General features: G+C 39.8%; 1 protein-coding gene across 8 annotated transcripts in view; it reads left to right on the top strand.

Annotated features, from left to right (window-relative positions):
* The window catches only part of LOC149314491 (liprin-beta-2-like), a 183,877-nt gene that overhangs the window by 103,924 nt on the left and 57,485 nt on the right, over window positions 1–22,468 (top strand). For 5 of the 8 annotated variants that reach the window (XM_089521240.1, XM_089521235.1, XM_089521234.1 and 2 more), the window contains 2 exons: window positions 16,656–16,787; window positions 21,932–22,093. In XM_089521240.1, coding sequence (XP_089377366.1) covers window positions 16,656–16,787; window positions 21,932–22,093 — 294 coding nt within the window. Of the gene's footprint in view, window positions 1–5,265; window positions 5,331–16,655; window positions 16,788–21,931; window positions 22,094–22,468 lie in introns of those variants that run through there. The other 3 variants (XM_089521237.1, XM_089521236.1, XM_089521239.1) reach the window with 2 other exon arrangements.

The raw sequence follows: 22,468 nt of genomic DNA, 5'->3' as shown, positions 1-22,468 counted from the left end.
GGATAAAAGCACAATGGTATTTTTCCATTCCATGGGAAGTGGCATATCTAACAATATTTGGTAATGTCATTTGAAAGAAAAGTTTAATTTGAATTTGTGGTTGCAAAGAACACAATCATAGCAATTTGGAGATAAACCCTAAGAGAGATCTGTTTTCTCCCATGGAGTATCTAAAGTGCATACTTTTTTCATGGTGCTGAACTCATTAGAAAGCCTTTGGTAAGCCATGGTCTCTCAGGTCCAGCCCTCTATTTCCAGTGCAAGGATGATAGTGATCTTGGTCTACTTGGCTACACATCTTACAAGATAATGCATATGAAGGAACATGAATGCACAAAATTTGTTGTGAATTTTGTCAAGTAATATTATTCCTGCATAATTTGATGCATAGTAGGCTTGGTCTTTTTCGCTTTCTCAAACAGTGAGACTACAAGTGACATTTTAGTTAGGGTATTAAAGGTTCACATAACCCTACACATAGCTGACAGCTTTGTGGATTTTTTAAAATATTCTTTTTGGGCTGGCAGGATGAATTCCTGAATGCTAATGAAAATGTATTTCTACAAGGCTATGTTGCACAAATTGCGGTTCGACATGCCAGCTGTCACTACACGTCAAGTTGGTTTTTGGAGGCAGCTGAATTGTGGCTTGTGTTCATGACAAAGTACTTACAGAATTGCATTGCTGTGAGCATGCTTAAAGCAGACTGTTATCCTAGACAGACAATGCAAATACCCCATAGTCATTAAGACTTTGGTATTCCAAATGTCAACTTTTTGTTAAGTTTTATATTATTAGTGTTCTTAGTCTCATAGTCTACTAGATATTTCTGACTGAAGTTTTTGATGACAAGAACAACAGCGACAATGATGATTATGATTCTCCTCCTCCTCAGTTTCATAACCTATTTGATGCCATTGACGACAGTTTTGGAACATGATTCATTCAGATTCTATATTATTACTCCAACATATGCCCCATCCTTCCTCATAAAATACTTTAATGCAGTTAAAATCTACAATTAAATTACAAAATATCTAAAATAATAAATTACAAATATCCAAATTTTAAAAACCCACTAAAAGCTATACAAAGAACCAGAAGTAAAAAAATAAAAACTTTTGCTTATTGCCCCCAAGCTTGTCCAGATATATTTTTAACTGGTTCCTGAAAAACAAAGAATGTAGAGAACAATGGGATCGCTTCTGAAAGGGAGTTGCATAACCAGCATGCCAGCAACAACAAAGACCTGCCACGTGTGAAAGCCTTATGTTTCATACTACATTGGGACATCACAAGCAGAACCTCTCCAGCTGTTATTAAATCCCAGCCAGGGATTTAATATTTGATGGGTTCTTACATATCTAGATCCTGAGTGTTTAGGACTTTGGTTGCTAATACTGATACTTTGAATTGCACGCATTGTGGCACTGGGAGGCAATACAGAGATTTCAGAACAAGTGTCATAATCTGAGACCTTCCTGCACTTGTTAGTATCCAGGCAGTGGCCCTTGCACCAGCTGTAAGCTCATATTGCTGATGAAATGCATTTAAAAGTGTATACAATGGTTGCTTACTGCTAGGGCAGATTTTCATCTTTGCTCTTTTGTGTCTTTTAAGAAATTGCTGGCTTTTCCCTCAGTTCACCCTGAGTGTCTCTCTCTAGTATCCAGTTACTTGTTTTGTAGAGAGAAGTAACTCAGGTTTCACTTTTGTCATATCGCTTCCAATATGATCCTTTTACATTCTGTTTCACTCCAGACAATGATATTACAAGCGTGCAATGAATTTTTTCCCCCAATATTGTAAATATTTTAATGTATTTTGAATGCTGAATTCGAAAAACACAATAAAAATGTCATACCACACACAGTTCTTTCACAAATTCGATATTTTTATCTATTCAAGTGTTACTCAGCTTTGATTAAGTGCAGGTGCTGGTATTTCAGCACAATTTCTTTTAGTGCTTTTGAACATATGTTTGTGTTTCATATCAGTGAATTAAAGTGATTCAAAAGTCTGTTAGAGGACTTTGACCCCTTTCTTACCCTTTACAGGATCATTGCATTCAGTCACATATTACAACATAGAAATGTCAAAGCAAGATGCAAAAAAACTGTGTGTGATGAGAAAATAAGGTGATCTTTGGATTTAGAATGCCAAAGTCCCATAAAACCAGCATACTTTTAAAAAAGGTTTTTATGACCCTCATTTTTGCTGGCCTGTGTAATTTTTTCCCCACAACCAATGCCTCTTGTAGCTTACCTTTAACCAATTACGCACAATGTTTTACTTACTCTATTTCTTCTTTGATCTTTTTTCTTTGTTTGTTTATGCAAGCTTGCTCTGCTCTGGCTTTATGGCATTTCTATTTCAGTTGTTGCTAATTTAACTACTTCTTTCTTCCTGGTTGCATAACATTCTAACTAAGCAAGTGTAAATTAAATAGACTTCTGAAGTGGTCACAGACCATCACACATGATTATTTTCATGCACTGTAAACTAACAAGCTTTTGTTATCCATGCTGCACTTTCATTGCTGATTTCCGCCTGCCTTTTACAAACTCCTGTGGTAACTCAAGGGGAATTCCTCTTCTTTTTTGGCAATACAGGAAGTAAGCAGTATTTGTAATTAGTACTGTGCTAAATTTCTGTGATATGTACTTTTCAATGTGAAAGCTGCTATTTCTGGGAAGTGAAAACAGTTTGTTTTTCCCCACCAAACAACTTTCCAATTTGCATGTGTGCCTGTGTGTGCTTCCCCCCCCCCTTTTTTTTTTTTTATTTATTACATCTCTTTGCAGCCTTTGTTCTCTTCTTGCTGGTTTAGTCATATTTTTATATCTTGAAAACATTTATTTACTCTAGGATCCTATGCAGTCTGACAATAGGTGCATAAAGTGCATGTGTTGTGTATGTGCATGTGCATGGTTTTTAAGTGTTTTTATCTCTTTGTATTATATTTTTAAACAAATGATCTATTTTGATATTGTAATAGTTAAATTCCACATTAATTGTCATTTTTGTAAGTTTTTAATTGTACTTTTTTAGACTGTAAGCTTCAGGATAGAAATTAATATAATAAATAATTGATTGACCTCATGGTACCACATAAATATACTGATTGGAAATCACTTGGGAACACTCAGAGCCTTTTTATTCTGTGGATGTATGTGTCCTTCCCTGTTTTCTTAGGGAAGCAATACTAAGAGGAGGTTTTGCTAATTCCTTCCCAGGAAGTATAGCCTACAGCACCTGGTTATTATTGACAGTCTCCCACCTGAGTAGTAACCAGGCATGACACTACTTAGCTTCCAAGATCAGACAGGATCTGATGATTGCATTAGTAGCTACAAAATGTGTGTGTCTGTGTGGAATTCAGTTGCCTGAATTTTTAAATTTAAAGGGAATTACTTACATGTGCACACACACACATGCTGCTATAGCTCTCAGTGTGCTAAATTGCTTTCAGTAGTATGTGCATGTGAATGTATCACAATGTAGTGAACATATGATCATGGTGATAAAGCATTGCCCAAACACATTGTCTCTTATTGTTGTTTTATGCCTTCAAGTCATCTCTGATATATGACAACCCTATTGAAGATTTTGGCATGAATCATTCGAAGGAGGTTTGCCAGTGCTTTTGTCTAAGGCTAAAAGAGTATGATTTGCCCAAGGTTACACAGTGGGTTTCTATGTCTGCACAGTCCAGTACTCAAACCACTATACCAAACCGGCTCCCCAAACTATGTACTTTTAAATATTTTTCTACACTTTCACTAGTTACCTGTTTTTTTGTGAGATGGCGTTTCAGTCATAAGATACAGCCAAGGCAAATAGGCTAAAGTTCTGTGTAGCCCAGGATTTTGTTTCCCATTGTGTCTCCATTCCTGTCCCAACACTTCAGTTATTTTAATGAAAGAATTTGAGTCTGGAGGACTTTCTGCTCTGTTCCTTCCAGGCCTGCCTTGCCCAAGAGGCCCTTGCATCAAGGTACAGTGTGGGTGTGAGCAGGTGGTCAGTATCTTAAGAGGTGTGAAAATTGGTATCAGTATTGTAATGTGACACAAAAAGAACAGTGTTCAGTAAAGAGCTTGAAGAGATGCAAGGTGAAAATGGATTTAGGACTCCTTCTGACATTGTAGCAGCTAAATTCTAAAACACTTGTATTCTTCTAGCATTCTTAAATCCTTCTCAGGGCAAGTTTTTCTTTCCACTGCAAAATTAAAACACAAAAGTCACTTTCCTTAGGAATAATATGGTAATCTATTTTTATAGTAAAATAATGGAATCATCTTTACTCTTTATCTTTTTTCCTCAAAAAAGAAAAAACAGCTTTTGAAATCCTGCATGCAGGGAATCAAAGTATCTTTTTGCCCTTCATTGTACACAACAATATCTTAATTTAGTCATTTGGAGCTTTGCTTTGGCTTCTTCCTATTATAGGCTTTAGTAACATCCTTCCTATAATAGACCTCTCTGTCCCAGTATAGTCATGGAACAGTTGGTGTGACTAAATTTAAAGGGAATTATTTGGAAAAGGCAATTTGCCAAGTGTCACAAACTGGATTCCTTTTCATTTGTCTTCAGCCTCGCCCCTATAGCTGCTTTCGAACTCATCTTTGCAGTGCACACCATCTTTCAAACACAAAGATAGACAAAGATGAATTTTCTTCCATGGAGATTATTGCTAGATAGTAGTAATCAAAGCATCTTAAATCCCCACACTCTCAAACCTGGCCAAGAAGATTTTCTGCCTGGAGGAAAAAACAAGATGGTGGCTTCCCACATGCTACAAACAAAAGCTAACTGACCCAGAATTTAATCATTCATCTCTGATCACAAAACATCATCTTCCACTGCCTTTGAGGACAGTAAACTATGGCGCGTTACAGACGGGCCTAAGAGGCGCCGTCCTCACGCCGCGATTACGCATGAGGGGCGGCGCTTCCGGATGCGCCTTGCCCCTCGCGCCTAACCGATACGTCAAGATGGCGGCGCCCTATACAGATGGGCGGCGCCATCTTGACGTAGCGGACGCTCTGCGTCCGCACGTCCCAACCCAGAAGAGACGTCATGAGTGCGCGCTTTGGCACTCGCGGCGTCTCTTCCGGGTTCCTGGAAGGAGCGCGATTTGCGCGCTCCTTTTTGCTCCGTGAGGGAGTTGCACGGTTTGGCTGCTGCGGCTCCCTCACAGAGCAAACAGCAGCGCCGGCAGACCACCGCAAAGTGGCAGTCTGTAACGGACCTATCTTAGGGCCTCAGGGACAACCACTTGGCACATGCAGCTCCTTTTGCTTTCTCCCCCAGCGCAACTGTTACCTGAGGTGGTTGACAAGACAGGCCTGCTTTCTTATTAGTAACATTAGCTGCTAACATGCATTTTGGTTTCTGCATGGCAAACTATTCCATTCCCTTCCCTTCCTCATTAAAATGGTGAAACCTGCCAGAGGACCTTTTCTGCAACTGCTCCCAGGCTATGGAATGCTGGATGAGATCTGTCAAATTACCAACTTAGACAGCTTCAAAAAAGCTTGTCAAGATGGATCTCTTCTGGCAGGCCTTTCCCAAATAAATGCCCCGGCCACAGATTGATTACCCCCTCACACCATGTATTTACTATCACCCTGCCTATGTTATCTTTATTATAAATTGGTTTTTAAACTCTTTTAATTGTAATATATTTAATTCTTTTTTAAGGGGGGATATTGTAATTGTATGTGGACGTTTTAGTGTGAGCCGCTCTGATTGTCTTGCTACAGAAGAGCGGGATATAAATATTATTATTATTATTATTATTATTATTATTAAGCTTTATTTATATAGCGCTGTAAATTTACACAGCACTGTACATACAATCTTTTAATTAGATGGTTCCCTGCCCTCAGGCTTACAATCTAAGAAGACATGACACAAAAGGGGAAGGGAGTGGAGGATGGAGCCAGAAGCCTTCTGGGAAGGGCTCAGTTCCTTTGGGGAGGCCTGATGGGATTGGCCCACCCCTCTCTCCCTCAGAAGCCAGGATGGAGCCAGATGCCTTCTGGGAAGGGCTCAGTTCCTTTGGGGAGGCCAATAAATAAAAGATTTATTTATTTATTTATTTATTTATTTATTTATTTATTTATTTGGCAGGAAATCTTCCAGAGAAAATTATCCCAACAATCCTGAATTGTGTATGGATTATGTTGTAGTCTAAGTGTGATTAATTTATGGCTTGTTTAGTCTGCAGCAACAGATGAGGGCAGAAGAAGAACTAAGGTCCTTAGTCTGCCACTATGGGGAAAGTACCCCTTTGTTCTGTTTCATGTGGGCACCAACAACACGACAAAGAACATCTTTGAGCAGATCACCTTGGATTATGAAGCCCTGGGCAGGAAAAGTAAGAGTTTAGAAGCACAGGTGGTGCCAGTGAAAGACAGATAACACATAGGGACAGAAAGATACTGCAGGTGAATAATTTACTACTCAAACGCTGTTGATGGCAAAGATTAGGCTTCTGGGACCACATCTTCACTTCTTAGGTTAAGCACTACTGGCTACAGATGGGCAACATCCCACAAAGACCAGTAAGAATGTCTTTGGCAAAAGCATGGTGAATCTGATCAAAAGGGCTGTAACTGAATCCTTGGGCTGGCTTAAACATCTGTCCAAAAGCAAACTCTCAACACAAGAGTGTGAATTCTAGAGGAGAAACTTAGGGAAAGAATGGAAGCTTCAGTAAAATTCGCAGTACGGTAAAACATAAAAACAAACAATGCTTTGGACATCTATGCACAGAGTCTGGGAAATAGACAAGATGAGCTTGAAGTTCTTCTGCAGGGAGATAAATTTGATTTTATAGGTATAACAGAGACTTGGTAGGTGACCCTTGTTACTGAAATATAACCACTGAAGGATATAATCTGATCAGAAAGAATTGATGGAGAAGGATGAGGAGTAGCATTATACTGTATGTCAAAGACAAAGTCACTTGTACAGAAATCCATCAGAGTGATCAAATTGGACCAGTGGGAAGCATTTGGGTAAAAATAAATGGAGCAATAAAAAACAACATTGTGGTAGGAGTTTACTACAGGTCACCAAGCCAGGAATACTTTACTTATCCTGTTATCTGCTGGGAAACTAGCTCTGCTAAGCATAGGCTTGCCAACAAATTCCTGATGTGCCTTGCTTCCTGTTTCAAATGGTGGAGGAAAGAACAATGGGATCAGCAATCCTAGACTTGATCCTAACCAATAGGGAGAAGTTGGTCAGTGGAATCTAAGCAGTTGGTACTTTAGTTGGTACAATTTCATGATTGTGGGACAGGCCACAGAAGAGTATAATCTGCATCAGCAGAGACCTTAGAAAAGAATCCAGGTTGCAAATCAAGAAGTTCATCAGAAATCACCTAGTGAACCTAAATGAATTCAGATCTGCAGGGCCAGACAAACTGCATCCCATAGTGTTGAAGGAACGTTCTCATATATTTTCAGAACCACTTGCTATCATTGTTGAGAAATCTTGGCAAATGAATGAAGTGCCAGAGGACTAGAGATGAGCAAACTGTCCCCATTCCCTCCCCCCCAAAAAAGGGAAAAAAGGATACGATTCTGCTTTATAACAAAGTGCAGCCATCTACTTCCCATCTGCCTGGCCCAGAAAGGATTTGTCTGGACACACACACGCAACTGGAGATGACTTTCCAGCCACTCATGGTTTTGTGCATAGAGGGTTGGTTTGGCCTATTGGCCCCAGAGCTTGCACACCTTGACATACACTTTGACCAAGGAAGGGTCATCATTAATAATAATTCATAATAACTTATGAGAGGCATGGGGACTAGGGATGGAAAGAATATTTGTGATTTTTTGTTCACATGTTGAAAAAAACATGTTTCCCAATAGTGAGGAATCTGCATTGCAAAGAATAGTAGCTTTGAGAGAATCTTGCACAATTTTCAAACATCCTAAAGTGTTGAAAGTGCAAAGGTAGGCCTATAGTTGAACATAAAGAAAACAAATATAATGACCACAGAGAATCTACACAAATTTGAATTAGACAATGAAGAAATAGAAATAGTAAAAGAATTCAGATTCAACTCATTCGAAATGTGGTGTTGGAGAAGAGTGCTAAGGATTCCATGGACAGCCAAAAAGACAAACAAATGGGTCTTGGAGCAGATCAAGCTAGAAATCTCCCTAGTAGACAAGATGACAAAACTCAGATTATCGTACTTTGGACACATCATGAGAAGGCATAAATCACTGGGAAAAACATTAATGCTAGGAATCATAGAGTGAAGTAGAAAAAGGAGAAGGCCACATCCAGTTCCTGCTACAGAGAGGAGAGAGGTAGCTGGGCAGCCATTTTGAGTGGTGACTGTTTACATTGTTTAAAAACTATAGGGAGAGTGTGCTTGTTGCAGAGGGGGTGGAGCTTCAGTGAGTCACATCTGTGAGTCACTAGGGGTGGAGCTAGCAGACTAGCTCTATATCACTCCTCCCAGAAATTCTTTTTCATCCAAGGAGATCTACAGCAGAGGCAGAGTTGATTGAGCTCACTGCCACAAATTGACGAAACATCAGGGGCTTAAACGTTGGTGTTTTCTGGAGGATTTTTTTTTTTTTAGGAGGAAGCCCACAGTACTGTTCCAGTAATTTCCTAAGACTTTTCAGTATGGACACTGATGGAACCACTGCAGTCACCTGCAACACTTGTGGGATGTTTGCCTTCTTCCCTACAAATGTGGAGAACTTCACATGCACCAAGTGCAAGTTGGTAGCATTCTTGGAGGAGAAAGTACAGCAGCTGGAGTCCAGAGTAGCTACGGCCCGTTCCGCACAGGTGGAAAGTACGCGCTCTGCGTGTACTAGGATTAGAAAAGGGCGTCCTTTCCGGACGCCCCTAACCCTAGTACGTGCAAAGTGCGTACAAAATGGCGGAGCCTGTTCTACACGGGCACTGCCATCTTGACATTGCGGACGGCTAGCATCCGCACGTCGTGCAGCGGAAGTGACACTGCAAGTGCGCTATTGGCCACTTGCAGTGCCATTTCCGGGTCGCAAAAAGAAGCCGCTTTTTGCGGCTTCTTTTTTCTGCGCCGAGGAATCGCGCAGTTTGGCCACTGGGGCTCCTCGGCGCAGCAAATGATGGCACCGGCAGACCGCCCATTTTGGGCGGTCTGTAACTCGCCCACACTTCAGTATATTAGGGAGCAAGATGATTTCCTGGACAGAACAAAACTAACGATCTTGGATGATACCACACAGAGGAAGTTGCTGGGGCAGAGGAGGTCACTTCCCATACACAGGAGGCAGACAGCTGGAGGAATGTCACACAGAGAAGTAGGCCAAGAAGGGATTGTTCTGGGAGCTTGCAGCTAGAGAATCGATTTGAAGCTCTTTCCCTTATCAAGAAGGATGAAGAAGAGCAGAATACTGACTTCAGAGACAGAGCAAGGGAGCCTGAGAGTCCCACCTGAGGGAACAGTCGCTTCTAGGTCTCGGAGGAGGCGTGTGGTCGTAGTGGGGGAGTCCTTGCTGAGGGGTACAGAAGCAGTGATTTGTAGGCCTGACACGATGTCTCGAGAGGTCTGTTGTCTCCCCAGGTCAAAGATCAGTGATGTGACAGATAGGCTGAATAGACTGGTCAAGCCTACTGACCAATACCCCTTCCTTTTGGTCCATGTGGGAACCAATGATACTGCAAGACACAGCTTTCAGAACATCAAAAGAGATTACAAGGCGCTTGGTAGGAAGCTGAAAGGAATGGATGCACAGGTTGTCATCTTGTCTCTTCTGCCAGTTGATGGGCACGATCCAGTAAGAGAGGAAAATAGCGGATGTGAACAACTGGCTCTGCAGATGGTGCCACCGAGAACTATTTGGATTCTTCAGTCATGGGCTGCGGTTCCATGAGGAGGGACTTTTTGCAACGGATAGGTTGCATCTCACGCCAGTTGGAAGAAATGTTTTTGCCAATAGTCTCAAGAACTTGATCAGGAGGGCTTTAAACTGAGTTCCGTGGGGGAGGGAGACAATATTAAGGAAGGCGAAAGAGCTGGAGAAAATAGTCAAACAGACATAGAGGAAACAAGAAAAAAAGTGCAATGACCCAACAGTGGGAGGCAAAAAAACTTGCACAAGCTGCAAGTAAAGGGGACCCATGGTCTGCACTGTCTCTACACTAATGCACAGAGTATGGGAAATGAGCAAGATGAACTCGAACTCCTAGTATAACAAAGCAAATATGATATAATAGACATTACTGGGATGAGTCTCATGATTGGAATGTGGAAATAGAGGGGTATAACCTTTTGAAGAGAAATAGGCCAAACAGGAAAGGAGAAGGAATAGCACTATAGCTCAGAGATATTTACACCAGTGAAGAGATCCAGGACATCAATCATGGAAGCCAGGTGGAGAATATCTGGATAAAAATTAAAGGGGAGCGAAACAACAAGGATGTTATGGTGGGGTTCTACTATAGACCCCCAAGTCAGACTGAGGAATTGGATGATGTCTTTCTAGAACAGATGACCACACATTCAGGAAGGAGAGATGTAGTAGTGATGGGTGACTTCAACTATCCTGATTCTTGCTGGAAGTCAAACTCAGCCAAATCCTCAAGGTCTAGCAAATTCCTCACTTGCCTGGAAGACAATTTCATGGTCCAAAAGGTGGAAGAGGCAACAAGGGGGTCAGCTATTTTGGATCTGATCCTAACCAACAAGGGTGACTTGGTTAATGGGGTGCAAGTGATGGGATCATTAGGTGGAAGTGACCACATTCTCCTGGAGTTTGTTATACAATGGAAAGGAAAAGCCAGGCATAGTCAGACACGCATTCTAGATTTTAGGAGAGCGGATTTCAGTAAACTTAGAGAAGTATTGAGGGTGATCCCGTGGTCAGAAAGACTAAAAGATAAGGGAGTTCAGGATGGATGGGAGTTTCTCAAAAGGGAGATACTGAAGGCACAATTTCAAACAGTTCCACTGAGAAAGAAAAATGGTAGGTGTCTCAAGAAACCAGGATGGATGACTAAGGAACTTTCAACTGAGCTAAGTTTGAAATGGAACATGTATAAGAAATGGAAAAGGGGGGAAATCATGAAAAAGGAATTCAAACAAATAGCTAGCATGTGTAGAGATAAAGTCAGAAAAGCTAAAGCACAGAATGAACTCAGGCTTGCTAGAGAGGTTAAGAACAACAAAAAGGGCTTTTATTGATATGTCCACAGCAAAAGGAAGAAGAAGGAAACAGTAGGGCCACTGCATGGAGAAGATGGTATATTATTTGAGTAGCAAGTGCTAGAGGCATGCACTCATGGAAGGTTATCGATGTTCCTATGCTTTTCATACTAGCTTCCTTGATAGCTAGCTGGGTCACTACTGCTCAAAACAGAATGATTGACCCAAACAGCCTTTAACACAACAACATCTTTCTCTGAGCAGTTATTATATAACTGTTGTTGGCCTTAATAGTGTTTCATGCCATAGAACAAACTTCTGAACATCAGAACTCCTCCCATATTATTATTTAAACAGGTTCAACAGGAAATCTTGTTGGGTAAAATGTCCCTTTAAGAAAGGTAAATAATTTCTATGGCTGTAAATGTTAACAAACATCAAGTGTCAACCCTAATGGTATCACCACTGTATATAAGGGCTCTGAAACCCAGGACAGGTGTGGGTTGAAGAGAGGAGTTAGCTTGGTGTGTTGGAGAGTTTGGAGAGTGTGCTTGTTGGAGAAGTGGACTGTAGCAGACAGTGTTGACAAAAGTTAGAGCTTTTGTTGTAAATACTTTGTATACATTTTGCAACAGGAAGATAAAAGCCTCCAAGGGCTTTGGAAGAAGCCAACTGTGTCTGTGCCTTATTTCAGGTTGGTCAGTGCTTTGTTGCCAAATACTGCATACAGGGTTGTGCTTCCACACTCTGCTCTGAGCTACTATTGGGGTCAAGCACCTCAGACACTGCTGAACATTGACACATCTGTTTAGGCCTAGTTTTTGTTTTGGTCGCTGCATGCCTGCAGGACACAGAGGAGAAATCTATCAGCACATCTGCAATCTTTAGGGAGAACTATTATACAGGTCAGACACTTGTGGTCCCTGACAAAATTGAGAGCCAGCATGGTGTAGTGCTTTGAGCGCTGGACTATGGCTCTGGAGACCAGGGTTCAAATTACCACTGAACCATGGATACCCACTTGGTGATCTTGGGCAAGTCACACTCTCTTAGCCTCAGAAGAAGGCAAGAGCAACCCCGCTTTGAACAATTCTCGCCAAGAAAACCACATGAAAAGTTTACCTTTTGGCCGCCATAAGTAGGAAACAATTTGAAGGTACACAACAACAACAGTATGTCTTTAAGGACTTATACGCTGTTTCCAAGTCAAAAGCAGTTGCTTCAATACTTGAAGGGATGTCATATTGAGGAGGGAGCAAGCTTGTTTTCTGCTGCTCCAGAGAATAGGACCCAGAGCAATGGATGCAAGCTGCAGGAAAAGAGATTCCACCTCAACATTAGGAGAAACTTCCTGACAGTAAGGGCTCTTCGACAGTGGAACATACTCCCTCGGAGTGTAGTGGAGTCTCCTTCTTTGGAGGTCTTTAAGCAGAGGCTGGATGGCCATCTGTCGGGTATGCTTTGATTGGGATTTCCTGCATGGCAGGGGGTTGGACTGGATGGCCCTTGTGGTCTCTTCCAACTCTACAATTCTATGATTCTATGATTCATTGCTATTGCATTTCCGAAGTTCTTCTTTTCAACTTGTACTGAGAACTTGCCAGCTTCTGACTGTACATAATATTGTTTCAATATGCAGTTTCAAGTTTTTATTATTTAAATTTTGGATAGTTTTTGTGGTGTGTGTATATGGTGGGCACATATATTTTGCAGCAAAGTATCTGTTTCCACTTTAAACCCAGGATGCACTAACAATATTCTAGAGCTAAGCAAGCTAGAGAGTGCCTCAGTGATTATTAGGCACCCTGCATGCATTTAATCCAGGAGCCCTATATACACTGCTCTGCATGCCATGAAGGAAAAATAGGATATAAATAATGTCAAATAAAAGAATTATTTGGCATCTTATTAACTTCCATTTATTGTCTTCTGGGAAGGAAAATCCTGTGGCCTTTAGTATAGTTTGGATTAAGAGGAAGGTGTTGTCTACCTGCTTTCTTATCATGCTCTGGAGCTCATACTGAGCACTGAAATGACTGAGCGCCTGTGTTCTGTGTGTGAAATTGCTACGTGTGTGTGTGTATGCAATGGACTAAGTGTTCAAACAGACCATCTCCTGGCAAATTGGTGCTTTCCTTTTTTCTTGGATACGTAGTGTGTAAACAGTGATGTGGAAAGCTGTAACCCACTGTCTGTTACTGTGCAATCTTGAAGTGGTGCAAGTCAGTCACATTCTCAGCTGTGTTTTGACTTAACTGTGGTAGAAACGGGATATTCACTTGAGTTGACACGCAGATCTTTTAAAGCACCACCCTTATGCTGCAGTGAGTCTTGCTGAATGTTACTAATCAGGTAGGACCTGAGCCTGGTTTTTTTTTCCCCTAAATTGCTTTAATGAAGAAGTGTATCAGCTTTAATTTTCAGTGGCACATCCTCCTGAAAATATGTCTGAAATGCTGTGTGGTGTAAAGGGAAATCTTTGTTTCAGATGTTTAGCTATACATCCAAGTTTTCTTCTTGTTTCTGTCTTCTAAACAACTTAGATAATGGAAATTTGTGACTACGGTATCTTTAAAATGCAGTCTTCATATTTGGATAAATAATACTTGTTTTAGATAAAATGTATATTTCAAATCAAAGAATACACCTTCTCAGTCGTTGTAAATGATGGCACTGTTGAATCATGTTTGTCCTGTTGCTCTTTTATGATTTCAATTCATTAATATTATTACTTGGAATAAAAAAATATCTTTAGTTTAAATTGGGACAAAATATAGCAACCTCATTCAAGATATAATTTACAAATTAATATTAATTTAAAAATAAAACAGAAAGTTAATATATTGCATGACTTTTGTTATGTGTACAATAAAAAAGTTATGTATCATTCAAGTTTTTAAATCATTGTACTCTGTTATGTACTCTTTTTTTACAAGAAGCAAAACAGTTCTTGGAAGCTTTCTTGATTAGTAGTAAAATATATATTTATATTGTTGAATAAATTAGTGCTCTTAGTTTGTTAGAGAGCCAGTGTGGTGTAGTGGTTTGAGTGTTGGACTAGGACTTAGGGAGACCTGCATTTGAATCCCCACTCAACCCTGGAAACTGATTGGATCACTTTGGGAAAGTCAGTCGCAGAGGATGGCAATGGCAAACCCTCTCTAAACAAATTTTGTCAAGAAATCCCCATTATAGGCTTGCGTTAGAGTCCCTATAAACCAGAAATATCTTGAAGGAACACAGCAATGAATTATTTTGTCAGGTATATTATCAAAGCATAATGCTTGTCTATGCAGACAATAAAGAATACGGACTGTATTCCATATGCCTGTCTCTGAGCCACTCTTTACAGATCCTTCTCAAGCTTCCTTAGCCAAAATTAGCTCTGCACATGACACATACTATCTTTAACTTCAAAAGCGATAAGGCAGACCTGTACTTTTACTTCTTTGTCTGTATTTATTAATGCTCCCTTCCAATTGCATCATACCGCTGGAATACTCTGTAATTTCCACATGACAAAGTGGGTCGTATTCCACTAATGAATTGTTCGACATAAGCATCTGCTTGAAGATGGAAATAATTGCTTCCACATGTTAGCAACTGCATGATGGCATTTTCTTTAAGATGTACTTCAGATAATTTTTAGTTCAGTAGACTTTCTGGAGCACAACCTTCATCTGGTTAAAATCAAAATAGCATCGCTGAAATACAGTATAATGGAGTTTTTACTTTAAAAAATAAATGTTCAGAGAAGGGGTGAACCCATGTATAATTTAAAAGCATTATGAAAGTTTTGCTGCGGTGTGTCTGTGTCATAGATGTCAACATAAAATCAAGCCATGCAAATCTGTGTGTGAACTAGTATCAGATAGTAAACTGCTTCCATACTGTTCACTTTTTAAACTCACTGTGTAGCATTTCTCAGATATAGAAATAGCAAGTACATTTTTTTACTGCTTATCAGTAAACTAAGCACTCCCTAAGCAATTTACAGTGTGTAAGCTAATTGCCTCCAACAAGCTGGGTACTCATTTTAGTGACCTATGGAAGGATGCAGGGCTGAGTCGACCCTGGAGTCCCTGGGATCAAACACACAACCTTGTGGCTGTGAATGGCTGCAGTACCAGCATTTAAGCACGGTGCCACCAGGGCTCCTTATTATGATATGGTGACAAAATTCTTTTATGATTATTCCTTTTGCACTTGTTTGATCAAGTGCCTTCTAATGCTTTGGACTGGGATGTCTGCTTGCTTTCATAACTAAATGTTAGCTTCATTCAGTAGTTTGACTCTGCTGTTTATGGCATAATGCAGAAATGTTCTGTGCTGGATTCAAGTGGTTTTAATTTTTAGTTGACCTCGTTTGCATTTGGCACAGGCTTCAGAAACTTCTTTTTGAAGCAAGACTGTTTTTAATGCCAAGACTTAAGTCCTGGATAATGTGAAATGCCAGCTAGAAAGAGAATACGTCTGATCATGTGCACTGTACCTTTTCCTTATCAATGAATAACCACAACAACATCTATAACTGAGTAATTCGGGGGGGGGGGGGGAGGTTTACGAAAGAGAATTTGAAACAAGATTAGGCAAAGGCATAAGGAGCAGATTAGCTATAAACCATGAGATCTGTCTTCAGAGTTTGTATACCTCAGAGCAGAGGGGGAAACTGTTGCAATCATACTTCATTTAGTCCCTTTCCAGAGGAATTCAGCTGGGTGCTAGAAACGGAATTCTTGTTAAATAGTCCTCATATAGTAGCTTGTTTTTTCATTGTACCAGTGGAATACTTGAGAATATGGGGAACAGAGAAAGGCCATTGTATTTTGTGGCTTTATTTAATGGTTGAAATTTTATCCAGGAATTTGATGGTGAGAGGGTCTCATGTTGTTTATAAATTTGTTTCCTCTTTTATGGGCTGAACTGTGGTTATACAGTTGAATCTCAAGTGAGAGTGTTAGATCTGTATATACTTAGACAGGAGGTGCCAAGTAAAAGCTGACTGAAAAAAATAAAAATGGACCAAGTCAAATGGCCACTTGGTTGTTTACTAAAACCTCCAAATTCACCAACTAAATCCTAAACTCTTTGCAACTTAACATGCATGAAAATAATGAAAATAAAACGCAGAACACTCATTACTAAGCTTTTAAACCATGTTTAAATAATTGCTTACATTGGCATAGCAATCCAACTCTGTTCTGCATTCTACAGTAAACTTGAAAATTCCTTCCTATATGATATTTGTATTATGTCCCAATTCTTTAAAAAGTCTTAAGAGTTGCTTTATTTCATACTGGTATTAATTCTGAATGTTTCCATATTCCAAACACAACAAAAAAACCAAGGGTATGTGTCTCTTAAATAATGTTTTGGATTAATTCAGTGGAGGATAGAAAGTGTTACTTTGGTCCAGAAACATCCAAGGAACTTGTCCCACTATTATGGAATTCACTAATTGAAAATATGCTTTCATTTGCAGGAGCTGCTAAGTCGGACTCAACTTGAGACACAGAAATTAGATCTAATGGCAGAAGTGTCAGACCTCAAGATTAAACTAGTTGGGATGGAGAAAGAACAGAGTGAATATGAAGAGAAGCAGAACAAAGCTGAGGTGAGTTTTGCTTGGTTGCCTTTTAAACTGGTGAGACTGGGAGCAGAATGATACATTTTTTTATCTACAGTGTACTGTATATCTTTAAAGTCTGAACTCTGCTTGGCTTGTTGATATTTTATTATTCTTTTTACAAAGCAGGTGGTGGATGGGAGCAGGACAATTTATTCTTCCTTCACCTTCTGCCTCTCTCTTTTAAATAGCATAGGCTTCAGCTGCTGTGTTCCCAGCCCAGATTCTGCTCCCAATATGAGCAAAGAACTGGATTCCTTGTTCGAGGGGAACCAGCTTTTGGGGATGGGTGGTGGTAGAATCCCTCTAATTATTTACTGGAAATTGAACCACCCTAGTTCCCCCTTTCAAAGGTAAAACAGTGTCCAGATTATAAATACAAGTAGCAGGAGCAGAATGTGCATTTTCAGTCTTCAGATTCTGTTACAGACCTGAAAAATACTTAATCTAAATGGCTCATTTAACAATATATTTTTTTACCTATTTACGGTGAATATATTCAGTTGTTCTTAATCAATGTGAAAGCCCTGATTAAATACTTTTAGGGATGTATTTCCTTTTGTTTATGAACTGCAGAGGTCACTACCCAGCTACTTACTCATGCATTTCTTTTTAAGACAAGTATTAAAGTTCTGCTTCTTTAAGAAAACAGTTTTCTGTATTGCAAATAGCTTTACCAGTCTTCTCATTACAAATAAATAAATGATGGAAGGGCCAACAGCTCAGTGAAAATGACTTGTTATTGCCAAGCTATGTGGGTTATGAAAATAACTTGCAGTAGTACTTCCCAAAACAGTGTATCAGGACATGCCATGAAAAATAAATGAAATAAACCAAGCATCCACCCAAAGAACAGACTGCCAATTGCATCTCAAGGTGAATTACTCCTCTGATATTTCCCCCTTCCAATCACTTTTCACTGGATTGAGGTAATTTTCCATTTTTCTGCACCAAGTGTCATTCACTTATTCCTGATCCAATTAAATTACCTGCCATATATATTCAACTATAAGTCGACCTCGTGTACAAGTCGAAGTCAGATTTTGGCGACTTTGCCATGACCTATGGTTAGGTCGAAGGTAAAACTTGGAGGCTCCTTCAGTGTGTGTATATGTGCATATAGCAAGAGAGACTCTCATTGAGGCTTTTTTCTTCATCGTTTTAGCTTTCGTTTCAGCCATATGCGTGGGCGGGAGAGGTCTCTTAAACATATCAATCAACCCAAGACTCTTTCTGCTTGGATCCAGAGAGACCTGGGATTTGGGGGGTCAATTTTTGGGTGTAAAGTTTTAGACTTATAGACGAATACAGTATTCCCCATAGAGACTGCTGTGTCTCTGCATGAATTGCTTCTTTGTACTCTCCTCCTTCCAGTCAGGACAAATGCATAGATTAGTGTCTTACAGAGAAAGATAAGATTGGCCTTACCCTTTCATGCTCTACACCTTTAGGGATGTTCTGCCGCTTTTAATGCAGAAAGTGAGCAACAGTTATTAGATATGTGTTCTTAACAGTGTTCTTAACAGTGTTCTTAATGATCTTTCAAAATCTGAGCAGGGCCAAATAGACAAGAAGACAAAGAAAGAAGGGAGGCAGCAGAGCCATGTTGACCTACATGACAAGCAGACAGAAGCAAAATGTTTATGAAAAAATGACTTGCTGTAATCATTCCGCTTCAGTTCTGTCTCATAGACTGGGAGGTGCATCTTTTAGTTCATAATGATTTGTTGGTGAAATGAAGATATCTTGTAGAGTTAAGTGGGAATACATCCTTCTGCCTATTGCTGCCTTGGGCATTTTGAGAATAGAGTTGTTACGTGCTTTCAAGTCAATGCTCGAACCTCTATGCCATGCTGGCTCCTATGGCCTGACCATAACCTCTTAGATATAGGTTATACATTAGCGATATTGCACACCTATTTCTTTATAGTTTTTCATGATGTACATGAAGTCATTGCTGTATTCTGTAAAGCACAGATTAGTTTTCTTCTGAAATTTTTTGATGTTCTCCATTAGCCATCCAAAATTTGCAATATGCTCTCTATTGCTTTTCCTTTTCTGAACCCAGTTTGGTCATTTGACATTTGCCATTTCATATATGGTAAAAGTCGTTCTTATTAAATTATAAGCATCCCTTTACTTGTATGGGAGATCAGAGCAATCATTTAATCTTGTAGAGCCTGTGTAGACCAGCAGTAAGCACCGGCTTTGGGGAGGGGGGCCTGGCAGTTGGATGACGCACTCTCTGATGCCACTCCTAAGCCGGTGTCACACTGCCCACCAGACTACACAGCAGGCACCATTATGACACTCCTTTGGTCCAGCCTTCAGACGTCGCACTCCAAAAGGAGCACTGAAAAGTGTCCCCGTGGCATCAAAGGGGCCCTTTTTCCACCCCAAAAAAAGAATAGCATTTTGCTGTTTCTTTTGAGGGGCCAAAAATGCTGGATTGGGGCCGCAGGATGTGATTGCCACTGCCCCAGTGCAACACTCAAAGGGGTGGCGACAAGCCACTCGATTCGGGTAGTCTGTTTCATCCCTTAGTGGAATTTTGCATTACTTTAGTTTTAATATTATTCTTTTTCTTCTGCTTCCAGTTATGTAGTCTGTTTGATTTATGTGTTGGCCATTGTGTCATGTCTATACCCATGACTGTCTTCTGAAAAACATGTTTGCAAGAAATGAAACAGGAAAACAATTTATTGAATTTTGTGAGCTAATTCAGAAAGCTATTCTCCTGGGTCCATGATAGGAAACCTATGGCACATGTGTCAGAGATGGCACACGACGCCATTTGGCCCACCACCCAGCAGAGAGAAGGTAGAACAGGCACATGACTGTTCCTCCTCCTCCCAGACCTTTCCCAGCCTCCAGCTGTTGGTGTGGAAGGAGAAGTCCCACCCTGGAAATCCCACCCCTAGTGCCGGAAAAACTTTTAGTGGGAGCACTCAGCCCCAAAAAAGTTAGCCAAATTTTCTGACATTTTTTTAGTTGAGCTCCTACTTTTGCATTCCAATTGCCCATGATTATCAACATTTCTTATTTTGAATTTTAGGGATGCCAGCATAGAATTTTCAGTGTTATCTTCTTCTCCCTCTCTAGTTGGAACATAAACTGGATATATGGATATGTGGATATTTTCTTCCTGAAGTCCTGTTGATGTAATTTAATCCTATATTGTATTATATCATCTGACTGCTTTTTGTCATCTCATCTCATTGTTACCATCACTCCATTTCTTCTTAGATTTTTATTTCCTGAATAAAACACTATCTAATTATGCCAATTTCCTCTTCTTTGAGAATGAGTGCCCAACATAAACCTCCCAGGGTACCAGCCTTTCTCCTTCTAGACACATTGTTTGCACTTGCAGTTTGAGTTTAGCTTAGTAACAAAGGGCTACGCTCCAAACATTTTTACAAGGGCATCTAGTTTATTTGTACATTTTATGTTCTACTTTTGTACTCAAAATAAGAAGGACAAGAACATAGACTTTGGAATTAATTTACCTTCTGTTCTTGAGTTTCAGCACAAAAATCTGAGTAACTTGATTCAAGAACACAAATATGCAATACCATGTTGACCCATGCAGCTGCTAATATGTGGAGACCACATCCCTTTCCACACCATTCTTGTTGTCTACCTTACTGATATGTTGAGCTTTGATCATACTGAAGAACATTGTTTTATTTGTTTTGAGAACTGACCCCTGTATTTTTATGTGAATGTAGATGGCCAGCAGTGGCTGTAAATATAAAGACAGTTACTTGCGATCTTGCTTCTACCATGCAAGTTTATATTTGTTTCTTGTGTCTTTCAATGGGTTTTCTCAGACTCCTGGCTTGATGGTAAGGTACCAGCTGACAGCAGATGGCCTAACTTGCATATACCCTAGCATCTTGTTGCATTCTTCACTCAAGAAATGAGATCTGTTAAAGCCTGCAGAAATCTCTATAGCTTTTCAGTTACAGTTTATTTCTGATCATTTAGAATCGGAAGGCAACACATAACTTGCAGACTGTATATGGTCCTTAAGCTACTTTTGCCACCTCTACATTCCCTCTACTGATGCTTTCATTTAAGCAGTCATTATTAAACTAATAAATGCCATTAGAGCAAGAAGAAATTTTGTATATATGTGTAGTGTGACACTGAAACTAGGCAGCAAACTGGAGGGGGGGGCCATTAAAACTTGCTGCTGAATTTTGGTGGTGGGGACAGTGCAGCCTGCAACAGATTCCACGGGCAAAATTAGCTCCCAGACCAACCAAAGCTGCCGCACCCTTTATTTAGAGAGTTGGGTTTGAAACTCGAGAAGCCTTTCCATATCCATATGTTTCCCATTGAACCTGTACTCTTTTAAAGAGAATTCTAGAGCACTTTCTAGAATGCATTTTGGTTCATGTATGACAAGTCTGTGCCTTGTTTTTTTTCCCAAACTAAGAGACCTAGGATGCATTCAAAAAAGATGTGAATAATAACAAATTTTACTGAGCAATTTCTAACATGCTTGCATGGGATTCCAGGTTCCTGAGGACATATTGAAGACCCTTTGGTATAGTAGGGGTAGAACCTTTTCAGGGACAATAAAGAGGTACTCTATTTCTTCATATTGTGAATGTTCCATTCAAAGGTGGAGTGTTAAACTGTGTAGGTAGGCTATGATCATAAGTCAGCATGGTGAAAGAAGAATTGCTCTTGAATGATCCGAGGCACAGGGAAGTAAGTACTGAATACTTAGTTTGAATGAATTGGTAACATTTGATCAATTTGTCTAAAGTCTTGCACATATAAAAAATTTTCTAATAACTTTCCTTAAAGGATAATTTTAGTCATGCAACTGGATTTTGAGCTTTTATTGTGCATTATTTTGTTCTCCTAAGAAACTGGTTGTCATTCAGAACTCTGAGAACAAATGGGACAAGCACTTTTTGTTTTAAGTGTACTAATCTGCTTCATGAGGGAGTCTTAATGCTTTGAATCTTAAATATTTCTCCCCACCCCAGCCCTTAAAACTATACTATCTCATGAGACCCGTTGTTCTGGTCACTTGAATTTTCTTTCGAGACTCTTATGTCACAGATGTTTGTCATTTTCTTTGTTTCATTTTGTTTTATTTATTTCTTATTTAGTCAGTAGTGAACCTGATCAGTGAACTGCAAGAACAGATGTGTAGACTTCAGCTGGAGATTAATAGTAAAATCCAGGAAAGAAAATCCCACAGTAGAAAGCCAAGTATGGCGGCACTTGGTCCTCAAGATAGTACAGAGTCGATGACAGAGCTCCCTACACATGTATGAGTAGTAAATGTTATCCTGAGTCTGTGCATTACTCTATTTTGAATTTCAAACTGAACAGTACTAACCATAGTTTGCTGTGAGCAATTGGTATTAATACAGTATGTTAGGTTTTTAGTAGAACAAGTGCTGTGTTAACAATAAACTAAAAGGCCAATTTTACTTGTCATGGCTTTGACAAAATAACAGTATGGCATGACTTCCAAGTGTAAATCAAGCCTTTGCTTCTTACTCTTAGAAAGGGCTATGCAAAACTTGAAGAACTGAACTTCAAGGATCAGATGTAACTGTCTAAAGATTGAGAGAGTGTTAATGCAAAAGATATTTTTAAAAATGTGGATTTATTCTAGGGACCATTGAGTGAGACAATGC

The sequence above is a fragment of the Sceloporus occidentalis genome, unplaced genomic scaffold (genome assembly GCF_023333645.1).
Source record: "Sceloporus occidentalis isolate IW3139 unplaced genomic scaffold, rSceOcc1.0.p SCAF_4, whole genome shotgun sequence".
Taxonomy (NCBI): domain Eukaryota; kingdom Metazoa; phylum Chordata; class Lepidosauria; order Squamata; family Phrynosomatidae; genus Sceloporus; species Sceloporus occidentalis.
Note: the sequence above shows the minus strand (reverse complement) of the source record. Positions and strands in the feature narration are given on the sequence as shown.